Source organism: Quercus lobata, chromosome 3 (assembly GCF_001633185.2).
Source record: "Quercus lobata isolate SW786 chromosome 3, ValleyOak3.0 Primary Assembly, whole genome shotgun sequence".
In the NCBI taxonomy this organism is placed as follows: Eukaryota; Viridiplantae; Streptophyta; class Magnoliopsida; order Fagales; family Fagaceae; genus Quercus; species Quercus lobata.
Window position 1 is genome coordinate 38,311,325 of NC_044906.1, and position 22,656 is coordinate 38,333,980.

General features: G+C 37.0%; 1 protein-coding gene across 1 annotated transcript in view; it reads left to right on the forward strand.

Annotated features, from left to right (window-relative positions):
* The first annotated feature begins 941 nt into the window (after positions 1–941).
* Positions 942–22,656, forward strand: part of LOC115981650 (THO complex subunit 2) — a 61,055-nt gene continuing 39,340 nt past the window's right edge. Inside the window, exons 1-6 of the mRNA XM_031103937.1 lie at positions 942–1,521; positions 1,633–1,758; positions 3,363–3,404; positions 7,940–7,999; positions 8,163–8,225; positions 18,546–18,626. Of these exons, the coding sequence (XP_030959797.1) occupies positions 1,387–1,521; positions 1,633–1,758; positions 3,363–3,404; positions 7,940–7,999; positions 8,163–8,225; positions 18,546–18,626 (507 nt within the window). The 5' untranslated portion in view covers positions 942–1,386. The remainder of the gene's footprint in view (positions 1,522–1,632; positions 1,759–3,362; positions 3,405–7,939; positions 8,000–8,162; positions 8,226–18,545; positions 18,627–22,656) is intronic.

The following is a 22,656-nucleotide window of genomic DNA, read 5'->3' on the forward strand; positions in this document are numbered from 1 at the left end:
AGTCTCCGAACTTAGATAAATTCTTTTCCATTTAATTTTATCTTTGTAGAATGTAACTAAGATTCAAAGCCATGTAATTTTTAGGCTAAAATGCAAAAATGACCCTCTAAGTTTTTTCAGATTTCATTTTAGTCTTCTAATTTTGTTTTTGTTCATTTCAGTCTTCTAGGCTTCAACTTTATTCAATTAAGGCATTTTCATAAACTTTTATTAAAATTTTTTGAAAAAAAAATTGGAAAATATTTTTCAATTATTAATTGAATTTTTTTAATTAAAAATTTTTGAAGAAAAATCTAAAAAATTGAAAAATTAACAACAACATATAATAAAAGTTGATGGAAAAATCTTAATTGAATAAACTTGAAAGTTAGAGGACTGAAATGAATGAAAGAAAAGTTAGAGGACTGAAACGAAATCTAAAGAAATTTAAAGGGCCAGTTTTGCATTTTAACCTATTTATTACTTAGATTGTATTTAGGACCAAAGTCATGCAATATTTAGTCACTTTATAAAGATATACAATTTCAATTCATCAATAAGGATGTACTTTTTAATTGTGTTTTTCTTATTTTTTTCAATAATTAAATAAGTGGTGACTCCATGTAAAATATTTAATCTAGATGGGAAGATAAAATCAATAGAACCTCTACTCCTTGAGAGGTAGCAATATAACTTCACTCATTTGCGTGGGTTTGGATTGACATGAGAATAAGTTGAGTTGGGGGCGTGGTCTCTCATAAATAGAGACAATTTTTTCTTTTAATAGTTTAGCCTGTTTAGGGGTGATAACAGATTTTTTTTTTTTTCAATAATTTAGGATTGAAAAAAATATTTAAGGACAAAAGTTGAAAACGTTTTTATAGTTTTGGGACATAAAAGAACTTTTCCCAAACTTTAGGGATAAAAATAATATTTAAATATTCATACGAGGTGTGAAGCTTATTTTGGAACCCAAATAACTTCATTTTGGACCAATACGATATGGGCTTTTACGACCTGGTCATCAAAGATCCAACCCGAAACCCGACCCAACAAAAAAAGAAAAAGAGTGAAAGAAAAACTGGCTCCAAAGGCCAAACAACAAACAGCACAGGTCACTTCAGGCATCAGGATTTAGAAAAATAATAATAACTCCTCCAGTTTAAGCACCACTTCCCAATTCCTCTCAAAAAGGCCCTAACCCCCACACAAATACAACACAACACAATACAGAACTGCAACTACTTTCACTTTCACCTTCAGATTCCCCTGAAACTTCAATCTTGAAACCCTATTTTATCTCCATGAAAACCCACCTTTCTCCCTGATCCACACTTGTATTTTTTGTGGTGTCTATAGGCTAGGCTAGGCTAGGCTAGGGTTTGATTCCAATTCTCTCTCTGAAAAATGTCCCTCCCTTCTATAGATTGTATATACGTCACGGAGGAACTTGTTCGCGAATTGAAGAATGGAAACCCTAGCTTCAAACTCTCCGAACCCGTCCCCATGCTTCGCTTCCTCTACGAGCTTTGCTGGACCTTGGTTCTCCCTCTTTTTTTTTTTTGCATTTAATTTTTGCTTTTTCTAATTTTTCTTCGGATATTGGATTAGTTTTTTTTTTTTTTTTGAATTTTCTGTGTGTTTGATTCTTAGGTTCGCGGCGAATTGCCGTTTCAGAAGTGCAAAGCGGCGTTGGAATCGGTGGAGTTCGTGGATGGATTGTCCCGCGAAGAGTTGGGTTCTTGTTTAGCTGATATTGTTACGCAAATGGCTCAAGATGTATGATTTTCGTTTTTTTTTTGCAAATTTTTTCTCTGTTAAAATTTTATTTTTTTGTTTGGTTGCTGAGAAAATTTGTGAGGGAAACAAACACAACGGAAATTGTGTGATATATAGTTTTGGTTTCTATGATTATATTGCTTGGTTTGAAATTTGGTTATTGGAGGGTTGGAATTGAGATTGAAAACCTTTCTCTTGGTTTGAAATTTGATCGTGGCCTTTTCGATGTTATGGGTTTGATCTTTTTTGGGAGTGTAAGTTTTAGAGTTGGTGATTGCAGTTTATTGTACCCTGCAGTGGGGCATGCTTAAAGAAATTCAAGCATGGCACATACGAATATATGATTTAAAAGTCTGTTATTAGTGAACTAAGGAATGTGGGCCCTGTTAGTTGAAGTTGCAAGTCTGTTTTAAACTTCTTCACATTTTTTGTATGCAAGCGCACCATAATTTATTTGAGTGATGCAATGGTTACTTTTTCTACATTGAAATGGTAAAATATTGGTTCAGCAATCTTCCTAATTCATTTATGGATAATCTTGGCACTTTTCTAAGAAATTATCTTGTGCAAGGGACTTTGTTGTTGAAAAATGTTTAGGTTATTCAATTGAAAAATATTTGCATGGAGGATTTCCTGTTAGAGGTGAGGCTAATTGCTTGGGATGATAATTTAGTCAGAAAGTATGTGTGAGCTGTAGCTTTGGGGGCAGAAACATTAGTACAGGAAATCTACTTCTCGACAAGTATCAACATGGTATGTTAGTGAAGCAAGGAAGAACAGGAGAAGAATATCTGGGGCACAAAGGAGAAATATTTGATAGACAAAAATAAGGATATGGACTGTTGGGGTGGCGGTGGTTGTGTTCTATATACATAATCCTAAAACCCTGCCGATCCAATTGTATTCCTTGTCTATGAACAATGGAAGAAGGCTCTTCCTTTTATTTAAATGTAGCTCTTTTAGGAAGTGCATCTTGTTTGCTTAGATGTTAAGAGCAACTTGTGTTTTCTATACTTTGTATAATAATTTAAAATTTAATTGTTTTCTCAAAACATTTACAGCCCAAATAGGCCCATGATTTTTGTAGTCAATGGCATCTCCTCTCCCAATAAATAAGGAGTGAAGCCTGAGGTCATGGGTTCAATCCTCTATTTTAAGTTGTATATGTCTATTAAAAAAAAATTAACAGGAAAGTTGTTTAAACTCTTTATGTTTATATTGTCAAAATAATGTGCAGGAAAGCATGGATTTAATGCATTATTATTGCATAGTTTAGGAAATGAATGAAAATATATAAACTAATGAAGGGGGACGTATATTTTACAAAGTGAGTATCATGAAGTAGGATGTCATAAAAAATAAAAGAGAAGGATTTTCTTTGGTTTCTATTTTGATAAATTTGGTCAATGAGTTTTTCCTTAATTTCCTGTTTCAGCTTTGTGGCGTTTGGTGTTACCCCTTTTTGCCTATAAGGTTATACACCATTATGCATGGTTTTGCTCTATTGCTTGGTTTTATTTGTTCTACTATTGACCTGCTACTTTATATATTTGATGCTAGTCGACAAGCTTTTCCTTACATGTATTCATTCATTTTGTCTTCAGATTGCAATGCCTGGGGAGTACCGTTCTCGTCTCACAAAATTGGTAAGTGTAATAAAAAAAATGCTTTGTGGTATTTGAATTTTGTGTTGAGACTCGTAAATTATAGTTGCTTTGTAATATTTCTAATGCTATGTTGACTTATTTGTAAATTGCATTTTAATGTGTACAGTATTATTGGTAGGACTTTGATTTGGGTGCTTGCTATGTTTTCTGGAAGCTGTTTATTGTTATTATTTCTGTAAAATAGAGGTTTGGCATTATTGGTATCTATTTTGTGGTTCTTTTACTGATGTGGGTTGTAATTATTTGCTTATGCTGTGGCATATACCTGTGATGATTCATTTTTTCCAGTATCTTGAATAACTTGTCGATATTGGCCTTTAGCCTTTTTAAGTTGAAATGAATCTGGGGGTTTTAATCATTTGGAATAAGAGGTGAAGGAAGGGGAATAAGTCCAATGTTCCACTGTGTTTAGTATCTTTTCCTTCCAAAAGATTGAAATAACAAAAATAAACAGGCAAACAGACATTAATAAAAACTGAAAAGAAGGGTTTCCTTTTGCCTGAAAATAAATAGGCAAACAGACATTATGTTTCCTTTTGGCTCTGCACTATTTTGGTTGAAAGGTTGGAAAATTGAAAAGAAGGGTTGACAGCGAAGGGTAGGAAAGGTGAAGGAAAAAGATTTTTTTATCCTTTCTTGTGTTTGGTAGGAGGGGAAGAAAAAACAGAGGTAGGAAAGGTAGAGGCATAATTTTATGGCTAACTGACATCAGAAATTGCATTGAAATTGCGATTGGTCACAATTTATATAATAGTAAAATCTCTGCCAAAATTACAAATTTGTTCACAAACAGATTGTTAAGTCAATGTCAAGAAAACACATTGAAGATGTCTGACGATTCATAGAAGATGGAAGGTTTTGATCTTTTAAACTTGGTAACTAAAAAAAAAAAAAAAAATACTAACTAAAAGTATCAGATCGTTTTTTTTTTTTTTTGGATAGGTAATAATAATATTATTGAAAAGAGGCTACATCATGAAAATAAACATGAAGTAGCCTAAAGAATTACAATAGGATAATATCTACATATGAGTTGACTTTGTGATGGAGTGAATAGAGTTATTTTCAGTAAGACCCGATACAAAAGACCACTTATAAAGAGAATTAATGAAGGATGCTTGTTTTTGAGAAGACGTGAACTCCATATCTTAAAAAATGTGCCGATTTTGTTCCCTCCATATAGTTCACATCAAACATAAAGGGATAAGATTCCAGATATCTGAATTTGGTCCACGACATTGCTACCCAAATAATAAATCAAGAACCTTTTTCGGTAAAACCCACTAAACCCCAAACATCCTAAAAATAAAACTCCATAACTTGAAAGCCATGCTACTCATACAACACCTACTCACCATTGAAAAGCCTATCTTGATGAGATTCTCATTGGTGAGAATCTTTGTCCCGAGCTGTTGTTCACACAAAGAAAGAAACTGTCTGAGGTTCCCTTGTACACTCCCTGTGCACTAGGGTGTCCCCTTTATATCAATGTATCTTATTACTTATCAAAAAAAAAGAAAGAAACTGTCTGAGGTGCCTTGGTCCTCCATATGGCCTTCCAAGGAAAATGCATAGGGGCTGAGCCTTGCAATTTCCCATAAAAAGATCTCACAGTGAACTCCCCATTACTTTTTAACTTTTGTATCATCTTATCATTCCCCTCCCTAAGGGGAGTATAAGAGTAACAAATGGAAAAATGAAGCCACCTCATCAATCTCCCAATTGTTAAACTTTTTTTATGAAATCCACATGCCAATTCCTACTTTGCCCTTCCACCTTTCTCTTCGATAATGATTCCACAGAAGCATTCTTATCCATGACAATTTCAAACAATACAGGAAACATCAGTTTTAACGGTTGATCCCCACACCAATTATCATGCCAGAATCAAATTTGACTACTAGAATCCACAACAAACCAAATTCACTGTAAGAAATGATTCCCCTTCATTCTAATGCTCCTCCATAACCCACAACCATGAGTGCCTAACAGGTTTTGATAACCATCTGCCCCATTCCTCTCCATATTTTACAGTAACAACCTGTCTCCACAATTTGTATACCTCCAACCCAAACCTTCATAGCCTCTTTCCCAACAAAGATTGATTGAAAGTGGTAAGTTTTCAAATCCCAAACCCCCCATAAGCCAAAGGAGTGCATACCTTATCCCATTCCACCAAGTGGTGCTTGAACTCCTCTCCTAAACAACCCCACAACCCCACAAAAATTCCTCTGTAACCTCTCTATTCTATTTTCCACTCAAGTGGGAATGGTGAATAAAGATAAATAATATATAGGCAAGCTTGAAATCGTGCTCTTCAATAATGTCAACCTTCCCCCTTTAGATAAGTACATCCTTTTCCAACCAGACAAATGACGTTCAAATCTCTCCAAAATAGGATTCCAAATTGCTGTTGATTTATAAGAAGCCCCTAATTCATGGGCAAAGATCCCACCTTGCAATAAAAAAGATTTGCCAACTCATGTATATTCTCCTCCTCACCCACGGGTACCATCTCACATTTTCCCAAATTAACTCGCAACCCAGTCACTGCCTCAAAACAAGTTAGTAACAAACGAATATACAAAATTTGTTCTGTGTTGGCATCACAAAAAAGAATGATGTCATTAGCAAATAAAAGATGTGAGATAGACAATCCACCAGCAATATAATTTCCCACCTTAAAACCTTTAATAGGTTTGTCCTCCTCTATCTTCTGTAGCATTCTACTGAAAACTTCCATGACAAGGATGAAGAGCAAAGGAGATGAAGGATCCCCTTGCCTTAAACCCCTAGAAGAGCCAAAACAACCACAGGGAGACCCATTAACCAAAACAGAAAATTGTACTGTGGTGATACATGTACAAATCCTCCCTCTCCACTTTTCACCGAACCCCATCCTCTCCGATAAATAAAGAAGAAGCTCCCAATTAACATGGTCAAAACCCTTTCCTATATCTAACTTATAGACTATGCTAGGAATGTGACTTTTGATTTTGCTATCCAAGCACTCATTGGCAATGAGCGTGCTGTGCTCCTACTTGTCAGCGATTATGGTGAGACTTGCTAGAGATTGCAATTGAACCAATGCACTTGCAACCTCTTCCTTCCCATTTGGGTTGTTTGTCCTGGTTTTAGTGGTATTTAGGGAGGGAAAGCATTCAAAAGCATCTCTTTACTTCCTCCAATCTATCCACCTTTGGCTGGATTAGAATTTGGTGGGCAAATGGGATCTCATACCTCCTCTTATCCTTTCCCTTCTCTATTCATTGAACCAATTAGTGGATAGTGTTTCCGTGGGCTCCCCTTACTCCCCCTTTCCACCCTTCCACTTTCCCTTCTTTCAAACATAGGACCAACTTAGAGCTTTTAGTTTTTGTGTTGTTTTCTTTGGAGTCATGCTACTTTAATGTTCTTCACTTGTACATCATAGCCTTACAAACATGTTATTTATAAATTATTGATTATTCATAAACATGCCAGAAAGCTTTACTATTGTTTTCTTTGGAGTCGTGCTGCTTTAATGTCCTTTTTTATGTGATAAGTAATAAAATTATATAAATCATAAAAAACAAGTCACCCAAGTATACAAGAAGTATATAGGAGTAAACAATAAGTTACAAAAGTTACATAAATCTAATAAATCAACATTAGAAAGTAAAGGTTCCTCATGGTTGACAACCAATCCAATAAAGTTCAAAAAAAGAATAACTTTAGATCAGGCATAGAACTTTTGATTTCTTCAAAACTCCTGCTATTCGTCTCCCTCCAAATGCACAACATCAAGCAATGGGGAATAATCATCTAAATATGACTATTCTGATGATGACCAAACTGTCCTTGCCAAAAAGCTAAAAGCTCAACAACAGATTTTGACATCATCCAATGAACTCTAAACAAACCCAATATCATGGACCATAAGTTTGAAGCAATAGAGCAATGTAGCAAAAGGTGATCAACAAATTCACCATTACATTTGCACATATAACACCAATTTGTAATCCTTATCTTCCTCAACCTTAAGTTGTCAATTGTCAGAATCTTATCCAAAGCCACATTCCATATGAAAAAGGCTACTCTTAACGGGGCCTTTGATCTCCAAATGATTTTCCAAGGGAAACACTGATCACTGGTGCTTGCAGGGACACATAGAAGTTGGTAAAAAGTACCAACCTTGAAGCCCTTTTTTTGGTCCGGCCCATCTTATCCTCCCCCATCTATTGCTTTAATTTCCTTCACTTGCACATCATAGTTTTACAAACATGATACATCCAAAGTATTGATTACTTATGCCAAGAGCCTTGTAAGCTCAATTGGTTGTCACTTAGTGTTTCCAATAGAGACATTCAGGATTCAAATCCTCCCAAACTATTGAATTATAAAAAATAAAAAAGTATTTATTATTCATAAACATGCAAGACAAGTCATGTCTCTTTATGTTTCTTTTTCTTTCATATGATTCATATTTTTTTGTTGCTCTTTTTTTATAATAGTTTTCATTTTCTTCTTTTTAGGCAAAATGGATGGCAGATTCTGCACTGGTTCCTTTGAGGCTTTTCCAAGAGCGTTGTGAGGTGATTATGATGATTATTATTAATGATATCATTATTCATATTTTGATTTTTTAGTTTTTCTTGTTGGTTATCTGGTTTTGGCTTCTAGTATGTTGCTTTGAGACCTCTCTATCAATAACAGGGAAGAAATAAAACACTTAAATATATGTTCCATTTGTTGTAGGAAGAATTTCTATGGGAAGCTGAAATGATCAAGATAAAGGCTCAGGACTTGAAGAACAAAGAGGTAAGTTGATCATGGTTTTGTAGCTACATACTCATATGGTGGCATAGTCCAAAATGTTAACAAGCACAAATTATTACTCGTGTTATGATCATTACAACATGTAATATGTGATAATTCATAATTATCATCATCGCTATTACAAATGATGTTGTTTGAAAACCCTTTTTTTATTTTGGAGTTTTTTGATAACTTAAAATTTTGGGATTTTGATTCCTTTATTTCTTTTTATTGCTATGTTGTTCTTTGTTCACTACCATGAACTTTGTGTATCTTTATTCTTTTCTTTTAATAATATTACTTTCTTACCTATCAAAAAAAAAAAAAAAAAAATTTTGGGGTAATTATATTTTACCACCCTAAACTATACCCTAAATTATACTTTGCAGCCTAAACTTTTAGAATGCACGGTTTGCACCCTAAACTATAACTTATGTTACACTTGTAACTTGTTGTCAATTTGCCGTTATCTTGGACGAACAACTAAAGTTTAGAGTGCAAAGTGTAATTGGAAGTATAGTTTAGGGTGGTAAAGTGTAATTTCTCTTTATTTTTAAGAGATTGAGAAGAGGAGCAATTGAGTCTTTTCACATGGTGTCATCTGAGATAACAATAAAATTGAGAGTGGGGTGCAATGTGTAACACGGACTATAGTTTAGGATGCAAACCGTGTATTCTAAAAGTTTATGGTGTGAAGTGTAATTGAGGGTATAGTTTAGGGTGGTGAAGTGTAATTTCTCCTAAATTTTTTGTAATTCCCTTGCTAAATACCTTAGTGTAACTCTAAAATGTTGATATAATGGTGATGTAGGCAAATTGGGAAATTTTGTCTACGTGTGCTTGTGGTGGGTTTAGCATTTGGAGAATTCGTGGATCTAGGGTTTAGAATTGCTGAAATTTGAAGAATTCGTGGATCTAGGGTTTTTTATTTTTATTTTTGATAAGTAATAAAGATATATATTCAAGAACACTACCTTATGCAGAAAAACATAACACAGAGAGAAAAATACTAAGGGAAAAGAGAGAAAGGAGAAAAAAGAAAGGAAAAGATTCTAATTACACAGGAGAGAGCTAAGGAACATAGGGAGAGAATCACTAGAGGTGAGTCCCCAAGCCCTAGACCAGTCAAACAAAGAGCCATTGAAAGAAGCCAATAGCTGGTCATCTGAACTTTCCATGTCCTCAAACGTCCTCCTATTTCGCTCCCTCCAAAGACACCACATCAAGCATAAAGGAGCTAAATTCCAAATGCTAGACAAATGCTTTTCAAGCCAATTCCACCAACCAAATAGAGTATCCGCAATCGATCTTGGCAAGACCCAAGAAAACCCAAAAGATCTAAACACCAAACTCCACAACCGATAAGCCTTACCACAATGTAGTAACAAATGATCCACCGTCTCCCCATTACTACGGCACATGATACACCAGTTGACAAAATCCATCCCTCTACCCCTCTAATTATCACCTGTAAGGATCCTATCCCATACAGCAGTCCACACAAAGAAGGAAACATGCCAAAGAGCCTTAACCTTCCAAACACCTTTCCAAGGAAAAATAATGGGCATGGGGCTTCTCAACTTATTGTAAAACGATCGGATATCAAAATTCCCATTCTTTATCAACTTCCATTGCATACGATCTCCGTTCTTATTGGGAGGTAGATTTGAGTCCTAGGTAGAATTGCTGAAATAAGGGTTATGGGGTTGTGTTAAGAATTAAAATGTAGTTTTGATTAGTTATTTGATGGCTATTTGGTAGAAGAAAATATGTGGGGTCCTGGGGTTTTGATAGGTAAAAGAAAGCTAGATTTGGGGTTGTAAGGGAAGAAGGAAAAATGAGGATTTTATGGTGTTCAGGGGCTTTATGAATGGTATCTGTGAATAGTACCACCAGAAAGTTAGAATAATAGAGAAGGCCTGGGGCCTGGCTACCTTGAATCAGCCATAAAGTTTCTTCTTTCTTCTTTGTTTCTTTTTTTTCTTTGTCATGGGTGGTTCTTCCTTTTTCTTCGTAGAGTCAAAATCTTTTGAATTTTTTGTTGAAGAAGGGGGTACTTTTTTCTCTTTACGTATTTTTGAGAGAGGCAGAAATTCTTTACGATCAGTGTTCATGGGCAAAGAGAGTGCTAAGAGATTGTTATCTATGTTGGAAGACTTTATTTCCACTGAACCCCCTGGACACTTTGCGCGAATTGTTAAGAGATGGAGAGACGGTTTTTATTCTACAATTGGGTTACAATGCACATGGCTCTTTTCTTATGATTTCAAAATTTTTACGTGGCCGTGGGAAAGGTTTCATAGCAGTACCGGAAGGAAATTTGGGTTGTGGTTGGAGAGGATTTGGTTTTCACTTGAGGAAGGCTTTAGCTCCGGGGACTCCTGCGATTAATCTGCCCCCAAAGCTTTTACCTGGGTCTGAATATAAAGCCTCCAAATCTTTTGTGGCAGCGGTGGTGTAAGGTCGATGAACTGAATCCAAAACCCACAGGTAGGTAGTGGCGGAGAGCAGCCAGAATGATGGCACTGGAGGTCACAAAGGAAAACATTTAATGCTGGATACTCGAATTTCAAACTCAGCAAATCCTAGGTTTCAGACCCTGGATTCTCGTGCGAGCAGCCTTGGGAAGGAGAATGCTTAGAGTAGCCTTGGGAAGGGGAATGCTCAGATCGGGGTGAAGATCTCGCCTGTCTTTTCAGATGGTACTGAAGGTGGGGTGAATTTGGACCTCTTTATTAGGTTGGAATGTGGGCCTCATGGTAAGTGGGGGATTAGCTGGTCCAAAGTTATTGAGGTGGACCCTTCAGTTGGCCAAGCCTCAAACCCAAAGCCCATTGATTTTAATAAGCCCAAACATAAACTTGTCCCTTCGGCTGGCCAAATTCCTAACCCAAAGCCCTTCGACCTTTTTAAGCCCAAACAAACACCTGTTTTTAAATGGAAGCCCAAACCCTCCCAGCCCTCTTTGACACAATATCAGACCTACCCACACTCTAAATACTCCTCCCAGCCCTCTTTGACAAAATATCAGACACTCCCACACTCCAAATACTCCTTGCAAGTCAATCCCTCTCACCTAATCTCATTGGAATCATCAAAAGCTGGTAGCGATAAGGCCGAAGCTAAGCATTCACTGACCCACTTGGAATCGGCATGCACCGAGGTATTTCTCTCAGTGCTCGACAACTCTGATGCCTCCTCCCAGCCCTCTTTGACACAATATCAGACACTCCCACACTCTAAATACTCCTCGAAAGTCAATCTCTCTCACCTAATCTCATCGGAATCATCAAAAGCTGGTAGCGATAAGGCTGGCGCTAAGCATTCGCTGACCCACTTGGAATCGGCATGCATCGAGGAATTTCTCTCAATGCTCGACAACTCTGATGCCTTTGTGACTGAGTCTCTGTGTTTCGATGCTTCTGTGGATGAGTCCTTGTGTTCTAATGGTGATGTGGCCTTGCAACATGACATCCAACGGATCATCCATGAGCACATAGACAACGTCATCAAGAAATGGGGGAATTCCGAGTAGTGGGTTCTTGAATTACGGGATGGGAAGAGGGTGGCAATCCCGATTCATATTTCTTTGCCATTGGGAGATGTCGCTGTCTGAGTGGACGACTCGAACCAGTTGGCGATGGTACTGGGGGTGTCATCGGAATCTAAGGAGATTAATTTTGAACTAGAAAAAGGGGTTGATGGTTTTGTGGAGGATTGGGCTTCTGATTTTTGTTTTGAGGATGCTTTTCAGTTTACTGATTCTTCGCCACCTCTAAACGTTGAACCACTGGCTTTCTCTTTGCCTAGGGACGGCAATGATAATTCTGAAGGGTCAACAACTTGGGATGTGGAGAAATTGCTGGGTAAGGACAATTACTCAGAATGGTTTCAGGAAAAATTCAGTGGTTTTGATGATTTTCTTGGGACATCCCTCAAAGGTTTGGAAGAGCCAGCAACCAAATTCCTGTTGGCTATTGAAGCTGAGTTACAGCAGAGGGCTATTAAGGAAAAAACTGAACAAGCCGTGAAGAGCTCAGGGAGGAAAGGAATAAGGGAATTGAGGGGTTTATTTAGCTCCATTAATTATGGTTCAGCTTCCTCAAGGCGCTTTGGTAATGGTAAGGAAAGGGCTCTAATTATTTCCCAATGAATTTGAAGATTTTATCTTGGAATGTTAGAGGTTTGAATGAGAAGGAAAAATGGCTCAAGGTTCATAATTTTTTACGTTCTTGGAGGGCTGATATCGTTTGTTTGCAAGAGACAAAATTGGAATGGGTTACAAGAGGACTTGTTAGAAGTATATGGAGTTGTCCTTACATAGATTGGTTATATTTGGGTTCTGAGGGTGCTTCTGGTGGAATTGTGCTCGTGGGACGGAAGGGTGGTTGAAAAGATAGAGGAAGCAGTGGGACATTTTTCGATTTCGTGTTAGTTCAAAAACGTTAGTGTCCAATTTGAGTGGGCTTTCACTGGTATTTATGGTCCAAATTTGAATAGGAAGCGTCAATTTATGTGGGAGGAATTGGCAGGCTTGAACAGTTGGTGGAATTTGCCTTAGTGTTTGGGAGGTGATTTTAATGTTATCCGTTTTCCTTCAGAGAGGTTAGGGGCGGGAAGATTTACTCGCTGCATGTATGACTTTTCAGATTTTATATCTCTTCATGGGCTAATGGATATTCCTTTGGAGGGAGGTCTTTTCTCATGGTCTAACTCCACCTCAGCCTCTAGAATAGATCAGTTTCTCTTCTCTCTGGTTTTGGCAGAATACTTCACTCATTTCTCCCAAAAAAGGCTTCCTAGAGTGTTATCTGATCACTTCCCAATTCTTTTGGAGAGTGGGAGTCATCAAAGAGGGAGAATTCCTTTTTGCTTTGAGAATATGTGGTTGAAGGCGGAGGGGTGTTTAGATAAGGTGAAGTCCTGGTGGGAGAATTACCACTTTCAAGGGACTCCTAGTTACATTCTTGCCAAGAAGTTGACTGTTCTAAAATCAGATCTAAAGAAGTGGAACAAAATAGATTTTGGCAATATTGCAGCCAAGAAACAGCTTTTATGGAGTAAGCTGAATGTTTTAGATTTAAAAGAGGACTATCATCCTCTAATAGAGGAGGAAAAATTGGAAAAAACAACCTTGCGTACTGAACTTGAGAAGGCAGCCTTGTTAGAGGAGATTAGCTGGAGACAAAAATCTAGAGTGTTGTATATAAAGGAGGGTGACTCCAATACAAGGTTTTTTCATAGGATGGCTAATTCTAATAGAAGAAATAGTTGTATTGAAAACCTTATGATTGATGGGGCTTTGTCTTCCAACCAAGATAGGATTGCTGACCATATTGAACATTTCTATATGAACCTATACTCTGAGCAGCAAGTGCAGCATCCTTTCCCAGATGTATTGGATTTTCCTAGGATTTCAGGGGATAATGTGGTTTGGTTAGAGAGACCTTTTGAGGAAGCTGAGATTTTTGAAGTCATCAAGGAGTTTAATGGGGATAAATCTCCTGGGCCTGACGGTTTTCCGATGGCTTTCTTTCAAGCTTGTTGGGGGACTCTCAAATCAGACATCATGGCTGTGTTCCACCATTTTCATGTTACAGGTTAGTTTGAAAAAAGTTTGAATGCAACTTTCATTGCTCTCATTCCTAAAAAAGCTGTTGTGGTGGAAGTAAAGGACTTTCGGCCTATTAGCCTTGTTAGGGGGGGGGGGGTTTATAAAATTCTTGCTAAAGTTTTGGCTATTCGTCTTCGCATGGTTTTAGGAGAGATCATCTCAGCTCCTCAGAATGCCTTTGTTCTAAATAGGCAGATTCTTGACTTCGTTCTTATTGCTAATGAATGTCTTGATAGTAGATTGAAGTCTGGTCAGCCAGGGTTGTTATGTAAATTGGACATTGAGAAAGCCTTTGATCATGTGAACTGGGGATTTCTTACTCAGGTGCTTGAGCGTTGTGGATTTTCTGATAAGTGGAGGCAATGGATTTCTTTTTGTTTATCTATGGTTCGTTTTTCTATCCTTATTAATGGTACTCTCCATGGGTTTTTTGGAAGTTCAAGGGGGTTGTGGCAAGGAGATCCTTTGTCCCTTTTGTTATTTGTGTTGGTTATGGAAGCCATCGGTAAAATGTTGGGTAAGGTTGTCCATGAAGGTTGTTTGTCAGGTTTTAATGTAGGTATTTTTGCTGGAAGATCTTTGATGGTTTACCATCTCCTTTTCGCTGATGATACTCTAATTTTTTGTGATGCTAATATTGATCAAATGCTGATTCTTCGCATGGTGCTCATTTGGTTTGAGGTTGTGTCTGGTTTGAAGGTAAATTTGGGTAAGTCGAGCTGGTGGCTGTGGGAGCAGTTCATAACATGGATCTTTTGGTGGCTGTCTTAGGCTGAAAGCAAGGGTCTCTCCCCATGAAATATTTGGGTCTTCCTTTGGGGGCAAAATTTAAGGACAAGTCAATTTGGAACCCAATTCTAGAGAAGATTGAAAGAAAATTAGCATGTTGGAAAAAATTATATTTATCCAAGGGAGGTAGAGTCACTTTAATTAAAAGCATTCTCTCAAATCTTCCTACTTACTTTATTTCTTTATTCCCTATTCCTGCTTTGGTGGCCAACCGAATTGCTAGACTTCAGCGGGGTTTTCTGTGGGGTGGCCTAGGAGATGAGCCTAAATTTCATCTGGTTGATTGGTCTACGGTGTGTACGCTTGCTTCAGGTGGGTTTGGATTAGGAACCTGAGAACTTTCAATGTAGCTTTATTAGGGAAGTGGTTATGGAGATTTGGGCAAGAAAGGGATGCTCTATGGCGTCAAGTGATAGAGGTGAAGTATGGTTGTGATTGGGGTGGTTGGTGTTCTAGCTCTTCCTCTGGTCCTTATGGAGTCGGTTTGTGGAAAAATATTAGAAGGGGGTGGCACTCTTTATCTCGGTTTATTCTGTATGAAATTGGAGATGGATCAAAAGTGCAGTTTTGGCTAGATAGTTGGTGTAGTTCTTCTCTCGCTGACCGCTATCCTGAATTATTTAGGATTTGTCGTAGAAAAGAGGCTAGTGTGGCGGATCTAATGAGGTACACCAATGGTGTCCTCCATTGGGAGATACATTTTTGTAGGGATGTGCATAATTGGGAATTGGAAGCTTTTAGGAGTGTCATCAATACCATTTATAGCACTCCTGTAAGGGGGATGGGGGAGGATAAGAGATTTTGGCTGCCATGTAAGAGTAAGGGGTTCACGGTTAGTGCATACTATCATCTTTTAGTTGGCCATAGTGAGCAGTTTTTCCCTTGGAAAAGCATTTGGAAGCAGAAGATTCCCTCTAGAGTGGCTTTCTTTGTTTGGACCGCTGCCTTGAGGAAATGTCTGACAATTGACAATTTAAGGGAAAGAAAGGTTTGCATTTTGGATTGGTGTTATATGTGCAAGTGTAATTGTTAAACTGTTGACCATCTTTTCCTTCATTGCCCGGTTGCTTTGGAGTTGTGGGATATGGTGTTTGGTTTATTTGGAGTTTATTGGGTTATGCCAGTGTCTGTCGTTGGGCTATTTGCTTGCTGGCAAGGTCGATTTGGTCGCCATCGTAATGGAGATATATGGATGGTTGTTCCTCATTGTTTGATGTGGTGCATTTGGAAGGAGAGAAATAGTAGGTGTTTTGAAGACATTGAGCGTTCTATGCCTAACCTCAAGCTTCTATTTTTCAGAACTTTATTGGTATGGTTCTCTGGTTGGAGGAACCATCCTTTTTCTTCTATTTTGTATTTACTTGATTTTTGTAATGTTTGTTCTTGATTTGTTTACCCCTGTATACTCCCTGTGTACTTGGGTGTCTCTCTCTTTTTATTATCAATGAATCTTTATTACTATCAAAAATAAAATAATAGAGAAGAGAAAAAGGAGAAAACAATACACGAAGGCCAACATGCATCAGTGTGCAGGAACACTCAATATTTATATTAATTAACTCCATTTCCTCTTTGAGTGCATTGAAGAAAAATATATATCATAGTAGTCAAAGGTGAGCTAGATGCTATAGTACACTGCTAGTTTGTTTAGATTTTTTGTTGTTCCTATAGCACACTGCCTGTGTGCCTTGTATTCTTTAATATATTTTTCAATGAAGTTAATTACTTATCAAAACAAGAAAAAAGGGGGGGGGGGTGAGCTGAGCTGGATACTCCTTTAGGTTCCCGGGCGTGGTAAGGAAACCATGTAAAAAAAAATTTGCTAAGGTGAGAGCCTCAGTTTTCTTTGTTTTTAGAAGCTTGCTGTAAAACCTATTGGTAGATCAATTATTTATAGAAGTTTGTTGGAGAACTTATTGTTAGATTGTTAATTTGCAGAAGCTTGCTGTAACCTAATGTTAGATTACTTAATTTATAGAAGCTTGTTGTAAAACCTATCGTTAGAATAATCAATAATGCCTAAACCATGTTAAGCCTATCTTGAAATCAATTAATAGAGCTAATTTATTCATGCAACTCTTGTCAAAAGATGATATGGTTTGAGGGAAGTAGGAGATAAAGGAAAGAAGATGATAGAAAAGAGAGCCAATTTATTGTTTGACTGAGATGAATTGGGGTAGAGGAAAGGAAATGGAGGGATTTATGGATTTATTTCCTCCTTGTTCCACCAATTTCTTTCCTCCCACTTTCAGAGGAATAAGGGAGAGAAGAAAGGGTTTTAATGGTGGGGCCCAACAAAAAGCTATTTTCTTTTATTTTTCTTCTTATAAACCAAACACTTTGGAGTACAACTTCTTTCCTTTCCCCTCCATTTTTTTTTTCGCTTCTTCCCTCCCCCAATTAACATAGAGATGATTATAATACACACATATATATTATTATTATTATTTTATAATATATTTAACATAGAGATGATTATAATACACACATATATATTATTATTATTATTATTATTTTATAATATATCAATACGTGAGATACATATGATTTAAGTCCTACTAGCCTCATTACACATGCTTTGCGCGTGCGATGAGGCTTTTTTCTTTTTTTGAAAAAAAAAAAACCTGTGTTTTTATTTTATATATATAATTTTTATTTTGAGAATCTAATTTATAAGTGGATAAAGTAATTTAAAAATTAACAAGAGAATTATCCTATTTTTTAGGCAATGTTTTAGTAGGAGTTAAAGTTGCATTTTTACCGGATTGTCTTTTAGTTTTGTCTCTACTTATATATAGGAGTGTAAGAGCATTTTTGAACTAAAAAATGAAGAATCTAAATAGGAAAAACCCCTTAAATAGTAGTATAGATATGTATAATAACTATATTTGGAATTTGGTGTCTCATAAATCCAACTAATGTCTTTTTGTCACCTTAAGTCTGGACAAGTCTGGACAATGCAAGACCTTGGCATCTTAAGACTTACCTTTGATTACCATGATATGTCTGGCGGGACTTGATCTTGTACTAGTGGTATTAGGATTCCTAGTTTGACTAGCAAACTAAAAACATAATTAAAGATTAACTTGAGCTCAAAGAAAATAAAATCGAAAGATACTTAGGATCTCCTAGAATTTTCTAGACTCAACTAATTTATCAATTTTTTTCCCTAGATTCCACTAAACCATGAAAATACCATTAATTTCTTGTAGGAATTTCTGAAATTACAGTTTTGTCCTTGTATACAAAATTGATTATAACTTATTAAATACAAACCCAAATAAAAAACTGTGTTAACTCTACTACACAATTTTAATATAACTGTGGATAGTCATAAGTTAAGATAATTTTAATTTGGTTTACTTGGTTGTAGCGTTTGTTATAACAAATTATATTAAAATTCAGCTTCTCACAACTTAGCCCAATTGGCTTCCTTTTGTGAGTGAATTGGTTCATTTGCAATCTCTTCCTTCCCATTTGGGGTTGCTTGTCCTGATGGGGAAGATGGTTGCAGCCACTCTGCCATCATCCTTTTCTGCTCAATAAACTTTATCTGGTTAGCGCTTTTTTTTTTGATAAAAATATATTTTTTTAAAAGGCAAAAGAATTGCACCAATCACATGGGGTGTTTTTTAAACAGTTTAGTGTAAAATTAAGGGCCGATCTGAGGTACTATTATATGCCAAGTAGTTGGGACTAATACATGGCATGTACATGGGGAAGCATATCTATTTTCTTAAAATTTTTCTTTTTTCCAAGGGGTGAAGTATAAATGAGATAGACTGTTTCAACATGTGCAGTTTATAATGAAATGTGAACTGGTGGAAACAATGACATGCACTGATAATTTCATCTGCGGGTGAGTTTTAAGTGAAAACCAATCCCAATCATAATTGTCGTATTTGTTTTGTTGATTTCAGGTCAGAGTAAATACTCGTCTTCTTTATCAGCAAACAAAATTTAACCTTCTTCGAGAAGAAAGTGAGGGCTATGCCAAGCTGGTATGATATCACATGAATTATTTATAGTATCATTAGTGATATTTGTTACCCCTTCACAATTTTACTGTTTAGTGAGTTATATTATGTTTTACATCTTTGTTTTATTACAATTTAATTTTTTTTATAATTAAATTAGGTGATTAGTATTTTATTTAATTTCCTAGTCAATGGTGTTTTTGTAATTCAATGATTAGCTTTCTAAGTCAGCTAGAATTAGGGTTTAATTTTATTATTCCATGTAAGCTTTACTATTGTACTCGTATGAGACGAGACAAGTCTGAATGATAAATGAAATTTCTCTTGGAAATTTTCCATTGATCTGGTGTGGACTCTAGCCAACACTAGGTGCTGATTCCTAGCTTTATATCTTGCTTGGTGTTGACTCCAAGTAAGGTTAAGTGCTGACTCCTAGGTTATTTATATTTTATTTTTTTTTCTCTTAAATTTTTTTGCATTAGTTTTGGTTTTATCTTGCATCTTTATTGGTATGGGAGCAAAAATTCAATCGGTGGTTTTCAAGTGTTGTTGTGGGTCCCAAACACAACTGTAACACCAGAAAATACACTCTTTGCCACAACTCAGAATATATATATATATATACATATACATTTTCTAAACCACCCATGCTACCGATTGCCTAGCCTATGAATTATTTATAGTATCATTTGTGATATTTTTTACCTCAACCCCCTTGGCTGCAAACAGAATAAAAAAATTTCAAAGCCCAGCGACCATCCAATGTCCTGACCCTGCTGCTAGCATACCCAACCGATCTCACAACCAAAAAAACAACATATTGTCATGAACCAACTCCCATTAAGAAATTCACCAAGACCCAATCAAAATAAAAGCTTGAGGATACCGAGAAAATTTAATTCAGACATTTGGAATATGGTTCCTGACTGTTTGATGAGGATACCGAGAAATCCTTGGTTCAATTACAAGCTCTATGCCAAAAGACTTTATTTGATTGGTCTAGGTGTTGGGGCTTCTCGGATTTTTCCACTATCTTGGAGTTTATTTCTTCTCTTAGTATTGCACTTTAAGTTTTTTCTTGTTGTTTGTTGCTGTTTGTTTGTTTGTTGCATTTCTTTGTGTTCACCATCATGAACACCTTGTATTTGCTTTCTTCTGTTTTTCAGTTTGATTAATAATACTCTTATTACTTATCAAAAAAAAAAAAAAAAAAGCCTGACTTAGGACAAGGGGAAACAACAAAATCTGATTTAGAACACCAGGGGCAGATCTGGTATAGCTTGGGTTTTGAAGAATTAGGGTTAGGTTTTGGTGGGGAATAGGCTAGAAAATAATAGGGATTATAGGGTCTCCAAAGGGGACAAAGATTAATAGGGTTTGGGAATGAAAACAAAGGTGAAATCAAGAATTGGATTGCTGTGAACAGTGATGTGAATAGTAACCGTGAGTAATAAAATTAAAGTAAATAAATAAATTCTTTTTTTTGATAAGTAATAAGAATTCATTGATAATAAAATAAGAGACACCCAAGCACACAGGGAGTATACAGGGGTGAATAAGTCAAGAACGAAAATTACAAAAGTCAAGTAAATCCAAAATAGAAAAATGATGGTTTCTCCACACAGAGAACCAGTCAAGTAAGGTTCGGATGAAAAGAAGCTTGAGGTCAGGCATAGCACGCTCAATGTCTTCAAAGCATCTACTATTCCTCTCCTTCCAAATACACCACATCAAACAAAGAGAAACGACCTTCCAAATAACTCCATTGCGGTGGCGACCAAAGCGACCTTGCCAGCAAGCAAAGAGCCCAACAACAGACAAAGGCATGACCCGACACACTCCAAATAAACCAAAAACCATATCCCATAACTCCGAAGCAACCGGGCAATGAAGGAAAAGATGGTCAATACTTTCACTATTACACTTGCTCATATAACACCAATCCAAAATGCAAACCTTTCTTTTCCTTAGATTGTCAATAGTCAAACATTTCCCCAAGGCTGCGGTCCAGACAAAAAAAGCCACTCTAGAGGGGATCTTCTGCTTCCAAATGCTTTTCCAAGGGAAAAATTGCTCACTATAGCCAACAAGAAGATGGTAGTGTGCACTAACCGTGAACCCCTTACTCTTACAAGGCAGCCAATATCTCTTATCCTCCTCGATTCCCCTTACAGGAGTGCTATAAATGGAATTGATGAAGCTCCTGAAAGCTTCCAATTCACGATTATGCACCTCCCTACAAAACTGAATCTCCCAATGGAGGACTCCATTGGAGTACCTCGTTAGATCCGCCACACTTGCGTTTTTGCTACAGCTAATCCTATATAATTCGGGATAGCGGACTGCGAGAGAAGAAGTCCCACACCAACAATCTAGCCAAAATTGCACTTTTGAACCATCTCCAATATCATACATAATAAACCGAGATAAAGAGTGCCACCCCCTGCTAATATTTTTCCACAAACTGACACCATAAGGACCAGAGGAAGAGCTAGAACACCAACCACCCCAATCACAACCATACTTTACCTCTATCACTTGACGCCAAAGAGCATCCCTTTCTTGCCCAAATCTCCAAAGCCATTTCCCTAAAAGAGCTATATTGAAAGTTCTCAGGTTCCTAATCCCTAAACCACCTGAAGAAAGCGGGGTACACACTGTAGACTAATCAATCAGATGAAATTTGGGCTCATCTCCTAAGCCACCCCACAGAAAGTTCTGCTGAAGTCTAGCAATACGGTTGGCCACAGAGGCAGGAATAGGGAATAAAGAGAGAAAATAAGTAGGAAGGTTAGAGAGAGTGCTTTTAATTAAAGTGACTCTACCTCCCTTGGATAAATATAATTTTTTCCAGCTTGCTAATTTTCTTTCCATCTTCTCAAGAATTGGATTCCAAATAGACTTGTCTTTAAATTTTGCCCCCAAAGGAAGACCCAAATATTTCATTGGGAGAGACCCTTGTTTGCAGCCTAAGACAGCCACCAAAAGATCCATGTTATGAACAGCCCCCATAGCCACCAGTTCAGACTTACCCAAATTGACCTTTAGACCAGACACAGCCTCAAACCAAATGAGCACCATACGGAGAATCAACATTTGATCAATATTAGCATCACAAAAAATTAGAGTATCATCAGCGAAAAGGAGATGAGAAACCATCAAAGATCTACCAGCAGAAGCACCTGCATTAAAACCTGACAAAACGGCCTTCATGGACAGCCTTATCCAACATTCTACTGGCTGCCTCCATAACTAGAACAAATAATAAGGGGGACAAAGGATCACCTTGCCGCAACCCCCTAGAACTTCCAAAGAACCCATGGGGAGTACCATTAATAAGGATAGAAAAACGAACAATAGATAAACAAAAAGAGATCCATCGCCTCCACTTATCAGGAAAACCACAACGCTCAAGCAAGAGAGTAAGAAAACCCCAGCTCACATGATCAAAGGCTTTCTTAATGTCCAGTTTGCATAACAACCCTGGCTGACCAGACTTCAATCTACTATCAAGACATTCATTAGCAATAAGAACAGAATCGAGAATTTGCCTATTAAGAATAAAGGCATTCTGAGGAGCAGAGATGATCTCGCCTAAAACCAAGCGAAGACGAGAAGCCAAAACTTTAGCAAGAATTTTATAAACCTCCCCAACAAGGCTAATGGGTCGAAGTCTTTTATTTCCACTGCTGCAGCCTTTTTAGGAATGAGAGCAATGAAGGTTGCATTCAAGCTTTTTTCAAACTAGCTAGTGACATGGAAGTGGTGGAACACAGCCATGATGTCTGTTTTGAGAATCCCCCAGCAAGCTTGAAAGAAAGCCATCGAAAAACCGTCAGGCCCAGGAGATTTATCCCCATTAAACTCCTTGATGACTTCTAAAACCTCAGATTCCTCGAAAGGTTTCTCTAACCAATCCACGTTGTCCTCAGAAATACATGGGAAATCCAATACATCCGGGAAAGGGTGTTGCACTTGCTGCTCAGAGTATAGGTTCATAAAGAATTGTTCAACATGGTCAACGATCCTATCCTGGTTGGTAGTCACAGCCCCA